General features: G+C 43.0%; 1 protein-coding gene across 1 annotated transcript in view; it reads right to left on the reverse strand.

The window, feature by feature from the left end:
* The window catches only part of SGSM1 (small G protein signaling modulator 1), a 331,551-nt gene that overhangs the window by 39,983 nt on the left and 269,355 nt on the right, over window positions 1-22,213 (reverse strand). Inside the window, exons 14-18 of the mRNA XM_077295680.1 lie at window positions 18,143-18,207; window positions 15,332-15,477; window positions 12,190-12,318; window positions 11,667-11,849; window positions 8,601-8,672 (exon numbers count right to left, since the gene is read on the reverse strand). Coding sequence (XP_077151795.1) covers window positions 8,601-8,672; window positions 11,667-11,849; window positions 12,190-12,318; window positions 15,332-15,477; window positions 18,143-18,207 — 595 coding nt within the window. The remainder of the gene's footprint in view (window positions 1-8,600; window positions 8,673-11,666; window positions 11,850-12,189; window positions 12,319-15,331; window positions 15,478-18,142; window positions 18,208-22,213) is intronic.

Here is a 22,213-nt window from a genome sequence, read left to right on the forward strand (position 1 = left end):
CTTCCGAGCTTTTGACTGTGTCTCAAAATTATTATTTGTCATATATTGGCGTACCAGGAACAATTGCACACCAAATTTTGGGGTCCATTTTCTATTGCTATCCTTGTGAAAATGCAAATCTTTGGTGCTAAAAATTTTTTGAGTGGGAAATAATATATATATATATATATATATATATATATATATATATATATATATATATATATATATATATATATATTTCATTTTCAAAGATCAACGTTGTAAAACTCTGTGAAGCACCATCAAAGTCTGCGTTACAAAACGTTGCTCCTTTCTTTCTAAGGTATCAGCGTACTCAAGTGAAATTGCACAACATATTTTGGGGTCAATTTTTTATGTTACCCTTGTTAAAAAAAAAAAAATTGGGGGCTAAATTATTTTTGTGGGAAAAATTAGATTTTTTTTATTTTTAGGGCTTTATGTTAGAAACTTCTGTGAAGCACTTGGGGGTTCAAGATGCTCAACACACATCTAAATACATTCCTTGAGGGGTTTAGTTTTCAAAATTGGGCCACTTGGGGGTTTCAACTGTTTAGGCACATCAGGGGCTCTCAAAATGTGATGTGGCGTTCGCAGCCAATTTTGGTTTCAAAAAGTAAAATGGTGCTCCTTCCCTTTTGATCCCTGCTGTGCGCCTAAACAGTAGTTTTACCCCACATATGGGGTATTGGCGTACTCAGGAGAAATTGCACAACAAATTTTGGGCTCCATTTTCTTCAGTTAACCTTGTGAAAAAAAAATTGGGTCTAAAGTTTAATTTTTGTGAAAAAAAGTTAAAATGTTAATTGTTTCCTTCCACATTCCATTAATTCATGTGAAGCACCTGCATGGTTAATAAACTTCTTGAATGTGATTATGAGTACTTTGAGGCGTGCAGTTTTTAGAGTTGTGTCACTTTTGGGTATTTTATGTCATTTAGGCACATCAAAGTCACTTCAAATATGATGTGGTCCCTAAAAAACTGGTTTTACAAACTTTGTTGTTAGAAAAATCAGAGATCGCTTGTCAACTTTTAACTCTTCTAACTTCCTAACAGAAAAAAATTAAGTTTCAAAAATTGTGCTGCTGTAAACTAGACATTTATTAACTATTTCGTATGACATAACTCTCTGGTTTAAGGGCATACAAATTAAAAGTGTGAAAATTACAACATTTTCACCAAATTTCCAATTTTTTCACAAATAAATGCAAGTGATATCAAATAAATGTTACCACTATCATAAAGTACAATATGTCACGAAAAAACAATCTCAGAATCAGTGGGATCCATTGAAGCGTTCCTAGTAAGTAAGGGTACCGTCACACAGTGCCATTTTCATCGCTACGACGGCACGATTCGTGACGTTCTAGCGATATCGTTACGATATCGTAGTGTCTGACACGCTACTGCGATCCGGAACCCCGCTGAGAATCGTACGTCGTAGCAGATCTTTTGAAACTTTCTTTCGTCGTCTAGTGTCCCGCTGTGGCGGCATGATTGCATCGTGTGACACAGGTTGTATACGATGTGCGCACAGTAACCAACGGCTTCTACATCGCAAATACGTCATGAAATTATCGCTCCAGCGCCGTGTATTGCGACGTGTGACCGCAGTCTACGACGGTGGAGCGATAATCATACGACGCTGCAACGTCACGAATCGTGCCATCGTAGCGATGAAAATGGCACTGTGTGACGGTACCCTAAGACTTGTAAAATTTGGCCTGGTAATGAAGGTAAAAACAGGCTTGGGTGGTGACGGGGTTAAACGAATGTTGACAAACAATAAGCCTTCTGTTTCTGAAGTGCACTGAATGCTCAGTAATAGAAAATACACAGTAGGTAGGTTGCCATTGTTCTTATCATCACAGATCCTGTTTACACAGGACAATGCATGGCTGCTGAAAAAGATTATCTTATCTGTGTAGCGCGAAAGATAATTTCACTCAACGAACAAGCATTTTGCTTGCTTATTGTGTGATGAACATCCTGTTTAGACTGCACAATTACTAAGAAGAGAGCATTACTAGAAATGTTCGTTCATGATAAGTGTGCACTGGACCTTAAAGGGGTTGTCCACTACTAGGAGAACCCCTTCTTGATCAAAATGTTTGGCACTGATAAAATAATATAAGCTAATACTCCCCTCTCGTGCAGTCGCCATTCTCGCAGTGTTAGCACTCGCGCTCTCTAGGGCTCTTATGCGGTGTTGCAACATGTGATGCCAGCGCCCAATCAGGGCTGATGTCACTGTCCCCACCTTCAGAAACCTCAAACATGAAGAGGATGCCAGGGATCAGCTGCACCCTGGATGACTTCTTGATGTTCGATTTGTCCGACAATGGAGACAGTGATGCCAGAGCTGATTGGGCGCCTGCGTCACATGTCACAACACTGCACAGTAGCCCTGGGGAGAGCGAGTGCCAAACACCGTGGGAACAGCACAGGCATGGGACGCAAATATAGGCTTTATTATTTTAATCAGGAAAAGCGAGGAGTATGAGAAGTTGTCCAAATAGTGGACAACTTCTTTAACCCCTTCCCGACCCATGACGCCACGTAGGCGTCATGAAAACCCGTGCCAATCCGACCCATGACGCCTATGTGGCGTCATGGAATGATCGCGTCCCTGCAGATCGGGTGAAAGGGTTAACTCCAATTTCACCCGATCTGCAGGGACAGGGGGAGTGGTACTTCAGCCCCGGGGGGGTGGCTTCACCCCCCCGTGGCTACGATCGCTCTGATTGGCTGTTGAAAGTGAAACTGCCAATCAGAGCGATTTGTAATATTTCACCTAAAAAACTGGTGAAATATTACAATCCAGCCATGGCCGATGCTGCAATATCATTGGCCATGGCTGGAAACCCTGATGTGAGCCCCCCCACCCCACCGATCGCCCCCCCAAGCCACCGATCTGTCCCGTAGTCCCCTCCGTCCTGTGCTCCGCTCCCCCGTCCTCCTGTCCGCACCCCCCGTGCTCCTATGCCACCCCCCTGTGCTCCGACTCCCCCCCCCCCCCCGTGCCCAGATCTCCCCCCCTTATACTTACCGAGGCTCCCGGTGCCCGTCCGTCTTCTCCATGGGCGCCGCCATCTTCCAAAATGGCGGGCGCATGCGCAGTGCATCGTTACAAGTACATTTTGATCGCTGTAATAGAACCTATCACAGCGATCAAAATAAAAAAATAATAAATAACCCCCCCCCCCTTTATCACCCCCATAGGTAGGGACAATAATAAAAAAAAGAAAATATTTTTTTTTCTTTTTCCACTAGGGTTAGAACTAGGGTTAGGGTAAGGGGTAGGGTTAGGGTTAGGGCATGTGCACACAGTGCGGATTTGGCTGCGGATCCGCAGCGGACTGGCCGTGGATGCGCAGCGGATTGGCCGCGGATCCGCAGCGGATTGGCCGCTGCGAATTAGTAGCAGTTTTCCATGAGGTTTACAGTACCATGTAAACCTATGGAAAACCAAACCCGCTGTGCCCATTGTGCGGAAAATTCCGTGCGGAAACGCTGCGTTGTATTTTCCGCAGCATGTCAATTCTTTGTGCGAATTACGCAGCGTTTACACCTGTTCCTCAATAGGAATCCGCACAAAAAAACACTGGAAATCCTCTGTAAATCCGCAGGTAAAACGCAGTGCCTTTTACCTGCAGATTTTTCAAAAATCGTGCGGAAAAATCTCACACGAATCCGCAACGTGGGCACATAGCCTTAGGGTTAGGGTTGGAATTAGAGTTAGGGTTGGAATTAGGGCTAGGGATTAGGGTTAGGGGTGTGTTGGGGTTAGCGTTGAAGTTAGAATTGAGGGGTTTCCACTGTTTAGGCACATCAGGGGTCTACAAACGTAACATGGCGCCACCATTGATTCCAGCCAATCTTGCGTTCAAAAAGTCTTCCAAGCCCCGACGTGCTCCCAAACAGTGGTTTACCCCCACATATGGGGTACCAGCGTACTCAGGACAAACTGGGCAACAACTATTGGGGTCCAATTTCTCCTGTTACCCTTGCAAAAATAAAAAAATTACTTGCTAAAACATAATTTTTGAGGAAAGAACAATTATTTTTTATTTTCACGGCTCTGCGTTATAAACTTCTGTGAAACACTTGGGGGTTGAAAGTGCTCACCACACATCTAGATAAGTTGCTTGGGGGGTCTAGTTTCCAAAATGGGGTCACTTGTGGGGGGTTTCTACTGTTTAGGAACATCAGGGGCTCTGCAAATGGAATGTGACGCCTGCAGACCATTCCATCAAAGTCTGCATTTCAAATGTCACTACTTCCCTTCCGAGCCCTGACGTGCGCACAAACAGTGGTTTACCCCCACATATGGGGTACCAGCGTACTCAGGACAAACTGGGCAACAACTACTGGGGTCCAATTTCTCCTGATACCCTCGCAAAAATAAAAAATTACTTGCTAAAACATAATTTTTGAGGAAAGAACAATTATTTTTTATTTTCACGGCTCTGCGTTATAAACTTCTGTGAAACACTTGGGGGTTGAAAGTGCTCACCACACATCTAGATAAGTTCCTTGGGGGGTCTAGTTTCCAAAATGGGGTCACTTGTGGGGTGTTTCTACTGTTTAGGCACATCAGGGGCTCTGCAAATGCAACATGACGCCCGCAGACCATTCCATCAAAGTCTGCATTTCAAATGTCACTACTTCCCTTCCGAGCCCTGACGTGCACCCAAACAGTGGTTCCCCCCCACATATGGGGTATCAGCGTACTCAGGAGAAACTGGACAACAACTTTTGGGGTCAAATTTCTTCTGTTACCCTTGGGAAAATAAAAAATTGCTTGCTAAAACATTTTTTGAGGAAAGAAAAATGATTTTTTATTTTCACGGCTCTGCGTTGTAAACTTCTGTGAAGCTCTTGGGGGTTGAACGTGCTCACCACACATCTAGATAAGTTCATTGGAGGGTATAGTTTCCAAAATGGGGTCACTTGTGGGGGGTTTCTACTGTTTAGGCACATCAGGGGCTCTGCAAACGTAACATGATGCCCGCAGACCATTCCATCAAAGTCTGCATTCCAAAACGTCACTACTTCCCTTCCGAGCCCCGGCATGTGCCCAAACAGTGGTTTACCCCCACATATGGGGTATCAGCGTACTCAGGAGAAACTGGACAACAACTTTTGGGGTCAAATTTCTCCTGTTACCCTTGGGAAAATTAAAAAATTCTGGGCTAAAAAAATATTTTTGAGGAAAGGAAATACATTTATTATTTTCACGGCTCTGCGTTATAAACTTCTGTGAAGCACTTGGGGGTTCAAAGTGCTCACCACACATCTAGATAAGTTCCCTTGGGGGTCTAGTTTCCAAAATGGGGTCACTAGTGGGGAGTTCCTACTGTTTAGGCACATCAGGGGCTCTGCAAACGCAACCTGACGCCCGCAGAGCATTCCATCAAAGTCTGCATTTCAAAACATCACTACTTCCCTTCCGAACCCCGACGTGTGCCAAAACATTGGTTTACCCCCCACATATGGGGTATCAGTGTACTCAGGAGAAACTGGACAACAACTTTTGGCATCCAATTTCTCCTGCTACCCTTGGGAAAATAAAAAATTGTGGGCTAAAAAATAATTTTTGAGAAATGAAAAATTATTTTTTATTTTCATGGCTCTGCGTTATAAACTTCTGTGAAGCACTTGGGAGTTCAAAGTGCTCACCACACATCTAGATTAGTTCCTTGGGAGGTCTAGTTTCCAAAATGGGGTCACTTGTGGGGGAGCTCCAATGTTTAGGCACACAAGGGCTCTCCAAACGCGACATGGTGTCCGCTAATGATTGGAGCTAATTTTCCATTCAAAAAGCCAAATGGCGTGCCTTCCCTTCCGAGCCCTGCCGTGCGCCCAAACAGTGGTTTACCCCCACATATGGGGTATCATCGTACTCAGGACAAACTGGACAACAACATTTGGGGTCCAATTTCTCCTATTACCCTTGGGAAAATAAAAAATTCCGGGCTAAAAATCATTTTTGAGGAAAGAAAAATTATTTTGTATTTTCACGGCTCTGCGTTATAAACTTCTGTGAAGCACCTGGGGGTTTTAAGTGCTCACTATGCATCTAGATAAGTTCCTTGGGGGTCTAGTTTCCAAAATGGGGTCACTTGTAGGGGAGCTCCAATGTTTAGGCACACAGGGGCTCTCCAAACATGACATGGTGTCCGCTAACGATTGGAGCTAATTTTCCATTCAAAAAGTCAAATGGCGCTCCTTCCCTTCCGAGCCTTACCATGTGCCCAAACAGTGGTTTACCCCCACATGTGAGGTATCGGTGTACTCAGGAGAAATTGTCCAACAAATTTTAGGATCCATTTTATCCTGTTTCCCATGTTAAAATGAAAAAATTGAGGCTAAAAGAAATTTTGTGTGAAAAAAAAAGTACTTTTTCATTTTTACGGATCAATTTGTGAAGCACCTGAGGGTTTAAAGTGCTCACTATGCTTCTAGATAAGTTCCTTGGGGGGTCTAGTTTCCAAAATGGGGTCACTTGTGGGGGAGCTCCAATTTTTAGGCACACAGGGGCTCGCCAAACGTGACATGGTGTCCGCTAGCGATGGAGATAATTTTTCATTCAAAAAGTCAAATGGCGCTCCTTCCCTTCCGAGCCTTACCATGTGCCCAAACAGTGGTTTACCCCCACATGTGAGGTATCGGTGTACTCAGGAGAAATTATCCAACAAATTTTAGGATCCATTTTATCCTGTTGCCCATGTGAAAATGAAAAAATTGAGGCTAAAATAATTTTTTTGTGAAAAAAAAGTACTTTTTCATTTTACGGATCAATTTGTGAAGCACCTGGGGGTTTAAAGTGCTCACTATGCTTCTAGATAAGTTCCTTGGGGGGTCTAGTTTCCAAAATGGGGTCACTTGTGGGGGAGCTCCAATGTTTAGGCACACGGGGGGCTCTCCAAACGCGACATGGTGTCCGCTAAAGATTGGAGCCAATTTTTCATTCAAAAAGTCAAATGGCGCTCCTTTCTTTCCGAGCCCTGCCGTGCGCCCAAACAGTGGTTTACCCCCACATATGAGGTATCAGCGTACTCAGGACAAATTGAACTAAAACTAAAGCAATACAGCAAGGACCAAATACCAAAGAATTGGGAAAATAAAAAAATTGTTGCTAAAAGATCATTTTTGTGACTAAAAAGTTAAATGTTCATTTTTTACTTCCATGTTGCTTCTGCTGCTGTGAAACATCTGAAGGGTTAATAAACTTCTTGAATGTGGTTTTGAGCACCTTGAGGGGTGCAGTTTTTAGAATGGTGTCACTTTTGGGTATTTTCAGCCATATAGAACCCTCAAAAAGACTTCAAATGTGAGGTGGTCCCTAAAAAAAATGGTTTTGTAAATTTTGTTGTAAAAATGAGAAATCACTGGTCAAATTTTAACCCTTATAACTTCCTAGCAAAAAAAAAAATTGTTTCCAAAATTGTGCTGATGTAAAGTAGACATGTGGAAAATGTTATTTATTAACTATTTTGTGTCACATAACTCTCTGGTTTAACAGAATAAAAATTCAAAATGTGAAAATTGCAAAATTTTCGCCAAATTTCCGTTTTTTTCACAAATAAACTCAGAAATTATCGACCTAAATTTAACACTAACATGATGCCCAATATGTCACGAAAAAACAATCTCAGAAACGCTAGGATCCGTTGAAGCGTTCCTGAGTTATTACCTCATAAAGGGACACTGGTCAGAATTGCAAAAAACGGCCAGGTCATTAAGGCCAAAATAGGCTGGGTCATGAAGGGGTTAATTAGTTTATGTCTGCTCTTTTGTGAAAACTTTAAAAAGAAGTTTCTTTGGAATGGGGAACACATATCTCCACTCTGTGAAAATGCATCTACCTGGAGACGGAGCCTAATGATGGGGTTAAAGGGAACCTGTCACCCCCAAAATCAAAGATGAGCTAAGCCCATCAGCATCAGGGGCTTATCTACAGGAAAGGTCGGGAAAGGTCAGAGAGCCCTGGTGCCTGCGCACTGCAGTACTTTGCTCTGCGCTCAACAGGGCAGACAAAGTATGCCTGCGCCGGAGCCGCAGCACGAAGACAAGAAGAGGACGTCATTCTATGAAGATGGGAGGCCCCGGACCGGACCGCCCCCCCAAGTGTGTATAATATAACCTCTTTTTCTCATCTTTCAGGATACATCGGAGGCTTATCTACAGCATTACAGAATGCTGTTGATAAGCCCCTGATGCTGGTGGACTTAGCTCATCTTCGATTTTGGGGGTGACAGGTTCCCTTTAAGTGAGAGCTCACTCTTCTCAATCTGTTCTTCGGATAATCCTACAAGAAAACCCTACAAAATTATTACATCTAGAGTAAATGCCAAGCAAAAGCACCTAGAGTCAATGCTGAGCAAAAGTTCAGCAACAGAAATTATACTAATATTAATGCATTATTCAATTACAAAAAAATTGTGAAAAATTTGAGAGTTTTGTATCTGAAGGAAAATAACATGTCCTTCCTTCCATTCAAATCCAGCATAAATTAACAGTATATTTTTATGATCAGGTTTAGCTAGTGGCTTAATAACATGTCTGCAACAATACCTAGCAAACCCTTCCTTACCTGTGTGCTTGTGCTGGAGTCACTTTGCAGACGAGCATGATTTTGTCGATCAGAACTACAGCTTTGGGAAGACTGAAAATAAAATGTAAATTCAATGGTATTGTAATGAGCATCAAAGTTCAAAGTAGGAGGGACACTGATGAGCTCTCAATCAGGCTAGGTGGGCGGAGAATTCTAATGTCTAAGGATTATTTAGCAAATCATAGAAAGTAAACATAGCACTATTAATATAACGTTTATATTCATAAACTATCTATTGACATTATTACGGGTATAGGGTATACTTTTCACACTGCAGATTTATTGCAAAAACTTCTGGGGCTCATTAGCAATGACAAACAACTTTTACTATTTAAAGGCAATCTGCTGGCAGAATTTCACCCCCCAATCTTTTTATATACACAAGTAGCTCTTTTGAACACAAAGCCAGTAATATCTTCACATTGCCAGTCTATTACTCCATTACCGAGAAGTCAGTGTACAAATTAATATGCAAACGAGACTGTAGATCTGAATCCTCTGTCATGCCAGCTTTTTACCCCACCCAGTGCTGCCTCCTCCTGCTTGACAGACAGCCCTCTAGGGTTTGGGACTTTAGGCAAATGAGCTGTCAATCAAGCTGGAGGAGGCAGTGCTGGGTAGGGAATAGAGCAGGAGTGACATAGGCTTCTGATATACAGCCTCTTTTGCATCTCATCAATTCAAATGTTAATTTCTTAGTAACAGAGGAATGGATTGGGCATATAAAGGTATTGCTGGACTTGTCTTTGAAAGAGCTGCAGTCACAAATAAATAGTGTGGGAAGTGAAATCCAGCAGATGTATTCCCTTTAAATGAGGCATAATACATTTCTATGTACTTCTTACATATGCCTGTAAATCGTTTTTTTTTCTATTTATCATGTTCTGTTTTTAAAGGGAATCTGTCACCAGGTTTTTGTTACCACATCTTAGCAGAATGATTTAAAGGGAAGTGACTGAAATTCCAGCAATGTGTCACGTACACTGCTGCTTGCTATAGTTTTGATAAAATCAATGTTTTATCTGCTGCAGATCTAGCAGTTCTATGAATGCTGATGTCATGCCTCAGGATTCGACCCAGTAGTCTTGTGTTTGTCTGCCAGCTTCTCTATCAACTGAGTCACTGTAGATTAGGTTGCTGTTCAAGTGCTGATTACCCTTTGCCTTTTTGTCCACTCCTGTCTTAAGGTACCGTCACACTCAGCGACGCTGCAGCGATATAGACAACGAGCCGATCGCTGCAGCGTCGCTGTTTAGGTCGCTGTAGAGACGTCAAACACAGCAGCTCCAGAACGATGCAGGAGTGATCCAGTGACGTAACGGTGACTCACTTATCGTTCTCACAGGTCGTTAGCTCCATGTAAAAGATTGCTGGCATTGTTGCTTTTGGTGTCAAACACGACGATACACGCCGACCTGACGACCAAATAAAGTTCTGGACTTCTAGCTCCGACCAGCGATATCACAGCGGGATCCAGATCGCTGCTGCGTGTCAAACACAACGAGATCGCTAACCAGGATGCTGCAACGTCACAGATCGCTGTCGTTCTCGTTGCAAAGTCGCTTAGTGTGAAGGTACCTTTACAGCAGGTGTTTACCCTTTACTATTTGGCCTATCTTATCACTCTGCAGGTGCTTTTATTTAAACATCAATGTTTCCTCTGTTCACTGCTGGTGATAGTTTACAACTACCCGGTTCGGTGGTCCTTTTGTGACAATCTGTTTGTGTCTTCTCTAGGAGTTCTCTGAGTGGTTTTGGTAGTGTGTGTATTTCCTTATTCTCTCTCATTTGCTTGGTCGCGCCTACTGTTTCCTTTTATCCCAGTCTGTTACCTGTCTGTCTGGTTTGTGCTGTTTCACGTCAGTCCCATACCTCCTGGGTGGGGGAGGGAATAGTTTCAGTGTGCATTCAGTAGCATATTAAGGTTGGAGACCCAGGCCTCTCTACCTTCAAGAGTACTTCTGGTACTAGTGAGGGTCCCAGCTCCAGGAACAGTTGCAGGCCCCCCTCTCCCTTACTTCAGATTAACACATCACGACAGCTGAGCTCTGTATAACCCGCCCACACCACTGATTGGCAACTTTCTTTTCACATTGTGCACAAGCAGAATGAATGGCAATATAGAGCTCATGAATATGTAGTACTAAATTGCACAACAACTAGTCCTCAATTGATAAACAGTGATTTTATCAAAACTACAGCAAGCAGCCCAGTAAGTGACACATCACTGGAATCAGGGGTCTTTGTCTATGTTTATCTCAAACTAGGTGGCAAAAACCTGGTGACTGAGTGATTCCCTTTAAATCATCTCATGTTATTCTCCATTCATACAGAACAGTAAATTCATAATTTGCTAGACTCCTGTTTCCATAGAGCAGTGCATTGAGCAATCTCCGATGTCAATTACATAGTTACAAAGTTGAAAAAGCTTATATATTAATTGACAGTATTTAAGGAGTAAACAGCCCACATTAGACAGTTGCTAATCTCTTTAAAAAAAGGAGGTAAAATCCTTTCTGAGTCCCGTGGCAGTCCAAAAAGATCCCTGAAAGAATAAACTTGTACAAAATCCTACATTTAACTTTAATATGTATTTTTATGGCCCCTATTTATAAAAAAAATAACTGTGATAACCAGGGTGTTCTACTAGTAAGAGAAAATCAGTTATCACCTCGACTGTGTTCCCTCCTGTCCTTTATACCAGAGGTGTCAAACTGCATTCCTCAAGGGCCGCCAACAGGTCATGTTTTCAGGATTTCCTTAGCATTCCACAAGGTGCTGGAATCATTCTGTGCAGGTGATTAAATTATCACCTGTGCAATACAAGGAAATCCTGAAAACATGACCTGTTGGCGGCCCTCGAGGAATGCAGTTTGACACCTCTGCTTTATACTAGGTGCCTTTATGCTGCTCCAAGATCTTTAGTTAAAAATATTTCTGTATATTTAATATATAATGGTCATTCCTGGAGTTGGAACTTTGGCTTACCAACGTCACAGCTTCACAGAAATATTATTACATTGTAACCTGAATGCCGTAACCAACCTCGTTGCTGACTGTGGAGTCCCTATGCATCATTCTCTGGATTTGTATGTCTAGACTGGCTCCAGAAGAACACTTCAATAGAGCCGCTGCGTGAGATTCCTTCTCTCTCTGCCGCACAATAGCCTCACAACCAAGCCACTCTGCCATAGTTTGTTCATAACAGGCCCGGATCTGATCGTCCACCTAGCCCAAGGACAAAGAAAAGGCAACACAAAATGTCTGTCGTGAATTCACAGTAACAGCAGAATATGACACAGATGACTGCATGCAATACGATCACCACGGGTTATTAAGGCCTAACGATTTTCTTATGATCTGGTCTGTGTATCACAGCAACATTTAGAAGATTCCCACAATGTAATAATACCATATGGAGCCATGCCAAACAGGCACTGCTTAATCAAATGTCTGCTGAAGCTTCCGGTTATAAGTACACTGTGTCTAATATTAGAACGGTAAAATAAAATGCAATACATATCACTGCAATTCTTAGATGGAATTAAAGGTTTACTCTGAGAAGTACCTCTCTCCTCTCTGCATCTGTCATTCCAAACTGATAGTGTCCAAGAAGAAAAGGCCAGACTTCTTTGCGGATCTCATGCTGAATTCCCCCATTATAAATAAGACGTAGAAGTTCTTGCTCTTCATATCTCTGATTGAAGAGGAAAAAAATACATTTTGAATACTCCATTTGCTTATATTATTATTTTTTTTATAAATATAAACAGCATATACCATAAAGCAGCATAACTCTAAAGATAGATGCATTTATAAGGGCTTGCTCACACACGTTTTTTCCGTGGAATTTTTATAGGTGAAAAATGCTGCTTTTTACAGTATCAGCAAGCAACGTGAATGAGATTTCTGAGACCTTTCGGAGAGAGGGTTTGCAATTTATGAATCAGTTAGGCGAAAGCTTAATTACCTATTCTACAACATTTTACCTCTAACAGCCACAGTATTAACTCACTTGGTTTCCAAATTTTGGAGGAGGTTTTACCCTCTTGTCAATTTAAACTACATGAGTCCTTTTGGATTCATAAACTGAAAACCCTCTCCGAAAGGTTTAAATAGGGACTATGATGGATTTTTGTAGGATCAACATATCTTCTATATTTTTAGGTGTGACCCTGCGTTTGCCTCTCACTTTTACCTGTTTTTATTATAAGCTAATAAAATAGTTGCAGTTATGTGTATATAAGGTGGGCCTTTGGTCTTCCTTATATATCCATCGTTCACTGTGTGATTGAGTGGACTTCTGGAGAGGTTCTGGCCAGAGATTTCCAGCGTCTGCCTGCCTCCATGGACCATGTAATTATCAGTTACCTTACCTATAATTTTTGGGGGCACATGTACGATGAACACACACGTTACTGTAACAGGTTTATCTCATAATCCTTTATTTAACCCCTTCATGACCAGGGGTATTTTTCGTTTTTGTTTTTCGCTCCCTTCCTTCCCAGAGCCATAATTTTTTTTATTTTTCTGTCAATATGGCCGTGTGAGGGCTTATTTTTTGCGGGATGAGTTGTACTTTTGAACAACATCATTGGTTTTACCATGTCGGGTACTAGAAAACGGGGAAAAAGTTCCAAGTGAGGTGAAATTGCAAAAAAAGTGCAATCCCACACTTGTTTTTTGCTTTGCTTTTTTGCTAGGTTCACTAAATGCTAAAACTGACCTGCCATGGTGATTCCCCAGGCCATTTCGAGTTCATAGACACCAAACATGTCTAGGTTCTTTTTTATCAAAATGGTGAAAAAAAATTAAAAACTTTGCTAAAAAAAAAAAAAAAAGAAAAAAAATTGTGCAATTTTCCGATATTTGTAGCGTCTCAATTTTTCATGATCTAGGGTTGGGTAAGGGCTTATTTTTTGCATGCCTAGCTGGCGTTTTTACTGAGACCATTTTGGTGCAGATTAGTTGTTTTGATCATCCGTTATTGCATTTTAATGCAATGTAGCGGCGACCAAAAAAAGGTCATTCTGGCGGCTTGAATTTTTTTTATCGCTACGCCGTTTAACGACCAGGTTAATCCTTTTTTTTTTTATTGACAGATCAGGCGATTCTGAAAGCAGCAATACCAAATATGTGTATGTTTGATTTTTTTTTTATTGTTTTATTTTGAATGGGGTGAAAGGGGGGTGATTTGGACATATTTTTTTTCATATTTTTAAACACTTTTTTTTTTTTACTTTTGCCATGCTTCAATAGCCTCCGTGGGAGGCTAGAAGCTGGCACAACTTGATTGGCTCTGCTACATAGAGGCGATGCTCAGATCGCTACTATGTAGCAGAATTACTGCATTGTTATAAGCGCCGACCACAGGGTGGCGCTCATAGCAATCTGGCATCAACAACCATAGAGGTCTCAAGGAGACCTCTGGTTGTCATGCCGACGCGCTGATGACCCCCCGATCACGTGACGGGGGTCACCGATGTGTGCATTTCCATCCGGATGCCCGGAAGCGCTTGTTAAATGTCGCTGTCAAGAGTTTGACAGTGGCATTTAATTAGTTAATAGGTGCGGGTGGATCGCGATTCCACCCGCACCTATTGTGGGCACATGTCAGCTGTTCAAAACAGCTGACATGTCCCGGCTTTGATGCGGGCTCACCGCCGGAGCCCACATCAAAACGGGGGTTCTGCCATCGGACATACTATTCCGTCCGATGGCAGAAAGGGGTTAAGCCATTTGGCTGCTGCATTTGATTACCATACAAATGTAACATGAAAATATACATTAAAATGTATTTCTACATAAATATTCTAATTTTCAATTAATTTGCCTATTTACGTCATTTTTGTATTATGTGTCTCCATTTTAGTTTGTCTTATTCTCTTCCATTTTATCCTTTATACTTTCCCTCCATGTGTATTATTTAATTCATTATGTTCTAATTTCCTCTCAAGTATATCCTCTTTTCTGGTACTACAGTGCCTTGAAAAACTTTTCCATATTTTTTCATGTTACACCCAGAAACTTAAATTAATTTTATTGGGATTATATATGATATACTTTCACACAAAATAGTAAGTATTTGTGAAAAAAGAAAAAGAAATTATATGTAGTTTTCGAAATATTTTTAAAAAATATAAATCTGAAAATTGTGACGTGCACTGTATTAAGCCCCCGTGAGTCAACACTCTGTAGGACCACTGCTCTCTGCAATTACTATAGCAAGATATTTTTCTATCAACTTTGCGCATCTATAGGCAGAAATCTTTGCACCTTCTTTTATTGCAAACTAGCTCTATCTCAGTAAGATTGCATGGAGTGGATCTGTGAACAGCAATTTTCAAGTCTTGCCACCGATTCTCAATGAGACTTAGGTCTGGACCTTGACTAGGTCTTGCTGTGTATTCCATATGGTATTGGAGAGAAGTACCAGTGGGCTTGGGTGCCCTGTACTTGCAGAACAGTTGTAATCAATCCAACATTTAAATATCGTTTGTAGGAAGACACCTTTAAGATTTAGTGTGGCACCTTCATGTAGCGCTAACTGATTATGTGGAATATTGACCAAATAAAGAGTGTTGACTCCTGTTTTACAAAGTGTAGATGAATTCTCATGCAGCAGTTAAATGCAATGTAGCTTTCCAATTAACACTCTGCATTGCATTGAAGCATCAGGAAGGGCTTTTCCATAAAAAGTATTAACTCACCGTACTATCTTCCAAGTATTTTTGCCACATATCTAAAGTAAGACCGAAGCTTGCATCAACTGGGGCATCAGGATAGACTATTTTATGATTTACCAGTGCAGATAAATGTGTTCTCACAGTAGACAAATGTCTGCAGTAGGCAAGCCCTATAATAAAACATACAAGATTTTTATTTAAAAAGAAAGTAAAAAAAATATATATATATATTTTTAGAGATGTTTGAAGTTAAAAATGAGCAACATTAATGTAATGTAGGGCTGTACTCCAATTACCCATAGAAGAACAACTGTGATTGACAGCTGACTTCCAGTGGTATTAGACAAAATAGGAGCTATCTATGACATTGGTTGTTCAATAAGTTAGATGCCATGGTCAAAAGCGATCAAGTGGCAGCATCTATGTAATCAAAAGTATGGGGCTCCTTTTGTAACGCCATCCCACACACTATGACACCTGAGGGGTCAATGGCTAAATATGGCAGCAAAGTACACTGCCCTATGTAGTTGACCAGCTCAGTTTTTCCACTAGCTGTCCCCAAATCTATTAGGCTAGGTTCACATTGCGTTAATGTGTGCACGCTAACGGACAGCGTTGCACGGCGAAAATGTCACAATTAACGCCGTGCAACGGGTCCGTTAGCGCACCCATTGACAGCAATGTGAAGTTTCCCTGTAGCGCATCGCTAGCGCGTGCCTTTTTCGGCTCGTGCTAGCGATGTGCTGTTCTTCTGTGGCGCGCCTCGGACGCTGCTTGCAGCGTCCGCGGCGCGCCCGAGGTCCGTTCCCCGCTCTCGCAGATCGGGGATCTGCGAGAGCGGGGACGTTAACGCGACCCCTAACGCGGCCCCTAAAAAACCATTGCGTTAGCGCAATCCGCTAGCGCTAAACGGATTGCCCTAACGCAATGTGAACCTAGCCTTAGTTTACTGTGACAATATAATGTAATAACGATTACAAGTAAAATAAACAGTAAAAGTCTTACAGTGGTATAAAGAAGTTAAATAAAATTCATGCAAGTTGGTAAAAAGTAACAAACATAACAATACAAACAGTAAAGTTAACAAATAATGTATACTGCATGGTAAACAGCATAAATAAAAAAATTCAAACAACAGCAGCAGCAGAAGTGCCTAGAGGGTGGTCCGGATCACCATTCCACTGTGAATGTTTTCCCAACTCCTCCCTACTTTTTAATGATTCACAGCGCAGGCTTCATTTACCGAAGCAGGTGTAGGAGCTGGGTGGCCTGTCTGACTGAGGCATGGTATTCCAGACTACTCAGGCTCAATAAGTCACTAGTTTGCATATTACTTTGGAGATTGTTTTCTTGAAAAGAAGCCCATGCATTTTGAAACTACAGGTAAGCTTCTTCTCAGGGAAAGCTGCACTACATGGATAGGTGCTTACTTCATACCGAAAGTTGTCCCTCACAGAGTGCCCTTATGGGAGGAATTGCTGGGAGTTTTTTTTTTTTTTTGAAACTTTTCTAAAGGATTAAACTACATGAGGTCTAGTCTACATATTGTGAATATGTACCTGAATTTTGTCAATTTACTGCAGTGATATGATGAGACAACTAAAAATATGATGCTCACACAATGAAACAGTGCAACTTGCTTTGCATCATGCCCTATCCATATGTTGAAATACCAATTATCTTAAATAAAAAAACTTTTCACTACAAGTGATAGCTGCATAATTGGTTTAAGTGTTGGCTATTGGCAAACTTTTTAGAAATAACAAAAAATAAAAGCATAATGGCAAACTAAATGCAAACATTCACTTTCACATATACATCAGCAGTACTAGTTTGTACCAGAGTCTGAGCTTCCACTCAGGCAAGTGGCAAATCTGAGTGAAGAAGGATATATATTTAGTTTGGGCTGAAATATTTCCTTTAAAGGGGATATCAGAGACTTAAAAAAAATAAAAATAACGTCTTGTAGTTGCCAACAGAGGCAACTACCTGCCTGTTGTAGCCAACGCCGGTCACTGACCGCTCCTGCCAGAGAGATTCAGCTATTCCCTGGCAACAGAGCAGCAGTTTCTCTTCCTGTTAACAGGGAATGTCAATCAGCATAACACCAGTAGGCACACCAGGTCAACAGGAAGAGATACTGCTGCTCTGTTGCGAGGGAATAGCTGAATCTCTGGCAGGAGCGGTCAGTGACCGGAGCCAGGTAATACACACAGGCAGTTGTGTTAGCAACTACATGCCCGGAAATCTCCTTTAATGACTGAAAGTTTGTCACAAAATTCAAAGCACTGATATATTTACTTAAATAGCTGTGTGTATAGCTGCTGCGTCAGAGAGATCCAGCAATGAAAATCTTTGTGCGGTGCTAATTGAGTTTTGGTGAGTTATCGTTTTAGAAATTGTTACTCCAACAATGTGATCTTATATGACCATATATTACATGTCAGCAGAATCTATGTAGATTTGAGAGACACTGATCTTAAAAAAAAATAGAATATACTTCTTGTCCATGCCAGTTTTTCATTGCTGAGAAGGGGAAATCTGTCTCTATACAGGGAACACAAACTGTAGGGATTATGGAAACAATCAAGTGGACTGAGTTTAGCTGTAAATGGGAGTTAAGGAAGCAGTGAAGCTCTGATTGATTTACTGTTTCTATAAGTACTTCTTCTACAGGTGTTATGGAAACATCACAGCTTAGCCATCGGCTGCACCTGTACTGATGATGTATGATTTGGGAATCACGTTGACGGATAGATAGATTGATAGATAGATGAACAATTAGATAAATAAATCAATAGTGAGATAGGCAGATAGATGGAAAGAAGTACTTACACCCATAGAAGGCTCTGGAGACAATTTGATACTTCATATTGTCGCATAACATTTTAAGAGGTGCTCTTAAATAAAAGTAGTTTCAGGTTAAAATATTTTCATAGTAAAATTATTAGCATACAACAATTTATCTTTTGATTTTCGAATAAATGGCCAATTTTATATTCTGGATATAATTATAGCTTTATTCTTTACAACAGTTTTTTTCGCTTATGCATATACCGTATATACTCGAGTATAAGCTGAGATTTTCAGCTCATTTTTTTAGGCTAAAAGTGCCCCTCTCGGCTTATACTCGAGTCATTGTCCCAAGGAGTGGGCAGGGAAGGTGGAGCGGCAGCTGTCACATCATACTCACATGCTCCTGGCACGGTCTCTGCACTTCCCTGCTTCTCCGATGGTCTCCGGCGCCCGCAGCTTCTTCCTGTGTTCAGCGGTCACGTGGTACTGCTCATTAAAGTAATGAATATGGACGCGAACCCAACTACCACAGGCGCGGAGCGCATATTCATTACTTTAATGAGCGGTACCATGTGACCGCTGAACACAGGAACAAGCTGTCGGCACAGGAGATGATCTGAGAAGCAGAGACCGCGCCAGGAGGGGGTGAGTATGACGGGGGAGGGTGAGCCATGCCATATTCACCTGTCCCTGTTCCGCCGCTGGGCCGTGTCTTCTGCGTCCTCTGGCTGAGATGTTCAGGTCAGAGTGCGTGATGACATGGTTAGTGCACACCCTCTGCCTGAACTGTCACTGCAGAGACCCAGAAGACACAGCAGCGCGCGGCGGTGGAGTTGGGGACAGGTGAATATCGCAAGTGCCGTGTGTCATGATATGTACTTTTGCCCTGTCCTGTATTTGAAAATATGCCATTTGATGTATGTAACTGTTCTCTGGTTTCTATTAGCTGTAATTTATGTATTTTCTTGTGCTGGGAGTTCACCTGTAACAATGTCTCCTTCCCCCAATACTTGCAGCCCTAAGCTATAATGTAATTAAGCTTTGTCAACACCTCTAGTGGAATAGCTATTCTTCCTCACAGCAGGTGGCTAGTCAAATGTACATACTACGTAGACTAAGCGGAGCCGACCAGAATAGAATCTTCTGATGGACCCAACCATTGATAGAAGGTGTGACCCCTACCCCCTTCATGGGCGGATCCCAGGAGCTCAGACAATCCATTCTTATTTTTGAGATCAGATGTGAGTTGACTTTTGAAGGAGAAGGAGTGGGGATTCTTAGCTGAGGCAAGACCCCATGTCCATCTGTGACTGCGGAAGCGAACGGGGCTAGACTTGAGCTGAGGACATATCTCGTCGTTCGTGGGATTGTTTTGTGATCGCTTGGACTCGTGTGGACTATTGTTTTGTTAGCTGGCACAAGGATTATTGGGAGGTGCCCCCGAACCTGTTCCGTTGGACTAATTGTGGACTCTGTAGATCTACCTGCATGAGTTGTTCCAGCGTTCTTGATAATAAATCTGTGGAATCATCCCTTGGCCTGTTGTCCCTTCTTGCTCTGCCGTACACCCCGTCACAAACTGGTGGCAAGCAGCGGGATCAGAGCAGAAGGAATGGAGGACAATGGCCCAACATCGGGAACCAGCACCGCAGAGTACAAGAACTGGACTTGGGGAGCCTACAATCAAAGGCCCGTGAAGTAGGAGTCCGTTTTAAAGGACTCTCCAAGGAGCAGCTAATTGAGGCTTTGGAAGGAGTTCGCCTGCAAGATGACGCTGAGGAAGGATCCTCACAGCAAATGGAGGAAAGACTGCAGCCGGAGGTAAATACCCAAAAAAGTCAGTGGGTTGTGTGGTACGAGGAGGAGTTGGCATTGCTCGGAGAAGAGGCCACCATAAACGATAAGAGGGAGGCCATTCACAGAGCTCAGGAGAGGGAGAGGGAGGCCATTCACAGAGCCGAGGAGAGGGAGAGGGAGGCCATTCACAGAGCCGAGGACAGGGAGGCCATTCACAGAGCCGAGGAGAGAGCTCAGGAGATGGCATTGCTGGAGAGGCAGATCGCTTTGGAAACAGCTAGAAGCTCCAGACAGACTGTAACCCCAGCACCCACCATGAGGGAACTCCCCAGAGTGTCCCGCAAAGACTTCAAGCCGTTTAATGAGGCTGCAGGCGACATTGAGGGCTTCTTCCAGGACTTTGAGCATCAGTGTCGATTAATGGAAGTCCCGGACAGGGAGCGAGTCCGACATCTTGTGGGGCTCTTAGAGGGTGGAGCTGCCGAAGCCTATAGAGCTATGGACCCTCGGGGGAACCGTGAGTATGCGGAGATTAAACAGACTATTCTAGAACATTATGCTGTGACGCCAGACACTTACAGGACTCAGTTCCGTACTTTAGCTTGTGATGGGGAAGTGTCTTTTAAGATATATGCTCATAGACTCAAACAAATATGTCATCGCTGGCTGGAGGCAGAGGAGGCCTTAACCTGGGAGACCTTCCTCCAGGTTATCCTAAAAGAGCAGTTTTACTTCAAGTGCCCTGCTGAGATCCGGGAATGGGTGCGTGAGAAGAGACCAGCGACAGTGGAAGAAGCTGCATCTCTCGCTGATGAGGCTCTCACCATCAAGCCTCAGTGGAGGGTTCTGTTGGAGGATGGAGAGAGGCCTACCAGCTCCACAACATCGGTGGCCCCCAGTTCTTCTGTCCCCATTGTTCCCTGTTCCTCTAAGCCACCACCTCATGCTGATACCCGTGTAAATGTGCCTCCAGTTGCTTCTACTGCATTTTCTGGAATACGACGAGGAGAGGAAGTAGCAGAGCGCAGGTGTTATGGTTGTGGGCATCCGGGGCATCTGCAGGCCTCATGCCCAGCCAGCCCATGGAGGAATCGTCCTCAAACCCCTACAGCACCTTTAGGTGGGAGCCGGCCTCCAGGTTCCCTTACCCCTCGCCCAAGAGGACGCCTTGGATGGAGTGAGACCCAGCACAGATGCTATCGATGTGGGTAACTCGGGCATCTGCAAGCCTCCTGCCCAGCTGTTCAAATGAGGATTGATCCTGTACCCAGTCATATTATTAATTATGTACAGCCAAGTGCCATGGAGGAAGACATGTCACCACTAAGTGAGGACTGGCCTAGTGCCTCACCCACCCATGTTGCACCACTAGGAGTTTATGGTGTGCGACCTGCAGCTATGACGACTTCTGCTCATCGAGGTAAGCACTTGCAGGAGGTCGTGCTGGATGGACAGAGACTTATTGGATTTTGTGACTCAGGGGCTTTCCTCACACTGGCTGATCCCCGAGTGGTTCGGCCTGAGGCAATCCATAGAGGACCTGGGATTGTCGTTGAACTGGCTGGTGGACAATGGAGGACTATTCCCACAGCCACTGTGGATCTGAACTTTGGTTTTGGGGTCAGGCGATGTGTGGTTGGGGTGATGGGTGGTCTGCCTGCAGATGTTCTCCTGGGCAATGATGTGGGAGAGCTAAGATGCCAATTCGTGGCTGCATGAAGCCACATGTAAGTTACGCTCTGCCCGTGTGTACTTAACCAGTGACCTGTAGAGGTCCCTAGTACATACACAAATTGGGAGGGGAAGGGATTGTCATGATATGTACTTTTGCCCTGTCCTGTATTTGAAAATATGCCATTTGATGTATGTAACTGTTCTCTGGTTTCTATTAGCTGTAATTTATGTATTTTCTTGTGCTGGGTGTTCACCTGTAACAATGTCTCCTTCCCCCAATACTTGCAGCCCTAAGCTATAATGTAATTAAGCTTTGTCAACACCTCTACTGGAATAGCTATTCTTCCTCACAGCAGGTGGCTAGTCAAATGTACATACTACGTAGACTAAGCGAAGTCGACCAGAATAGAATCTTCTGATGGACCCAACCATTGATAGAAGGTGTGACCCCTACCCCTTCATGGGCGGATCCCAGGAGCTCAGACAATCCATTCTTATTTTTGAGATCAGATGTGAGTTGACTTTTGAAGGAGAAGGAGTGGGGATTCTTAGCTGAGGCAAGACCCCATGTCCATCTGTGACTGCGGAAGCGAACGGGGCGAGACTTGAGCTGAGGACATATCTCGTCGTTCGTGGGAT

This window comes from Ranitomeya variabilis, chromosome 1 (assembly GCF_051348905.1).
Source record: "Ranitomeya variabilis isolate aRanVar5 chromosome 1, aRanVar5.hap1, whole genome shotgun sequence".
NCBI classification, from domain to species: domain Eukaryota; kingdom Metazoa; phylum Chordata; class Amphibia; order Anura; family Dendrobatidae; genus Ranitomeya; species Ranitomeya variabilis.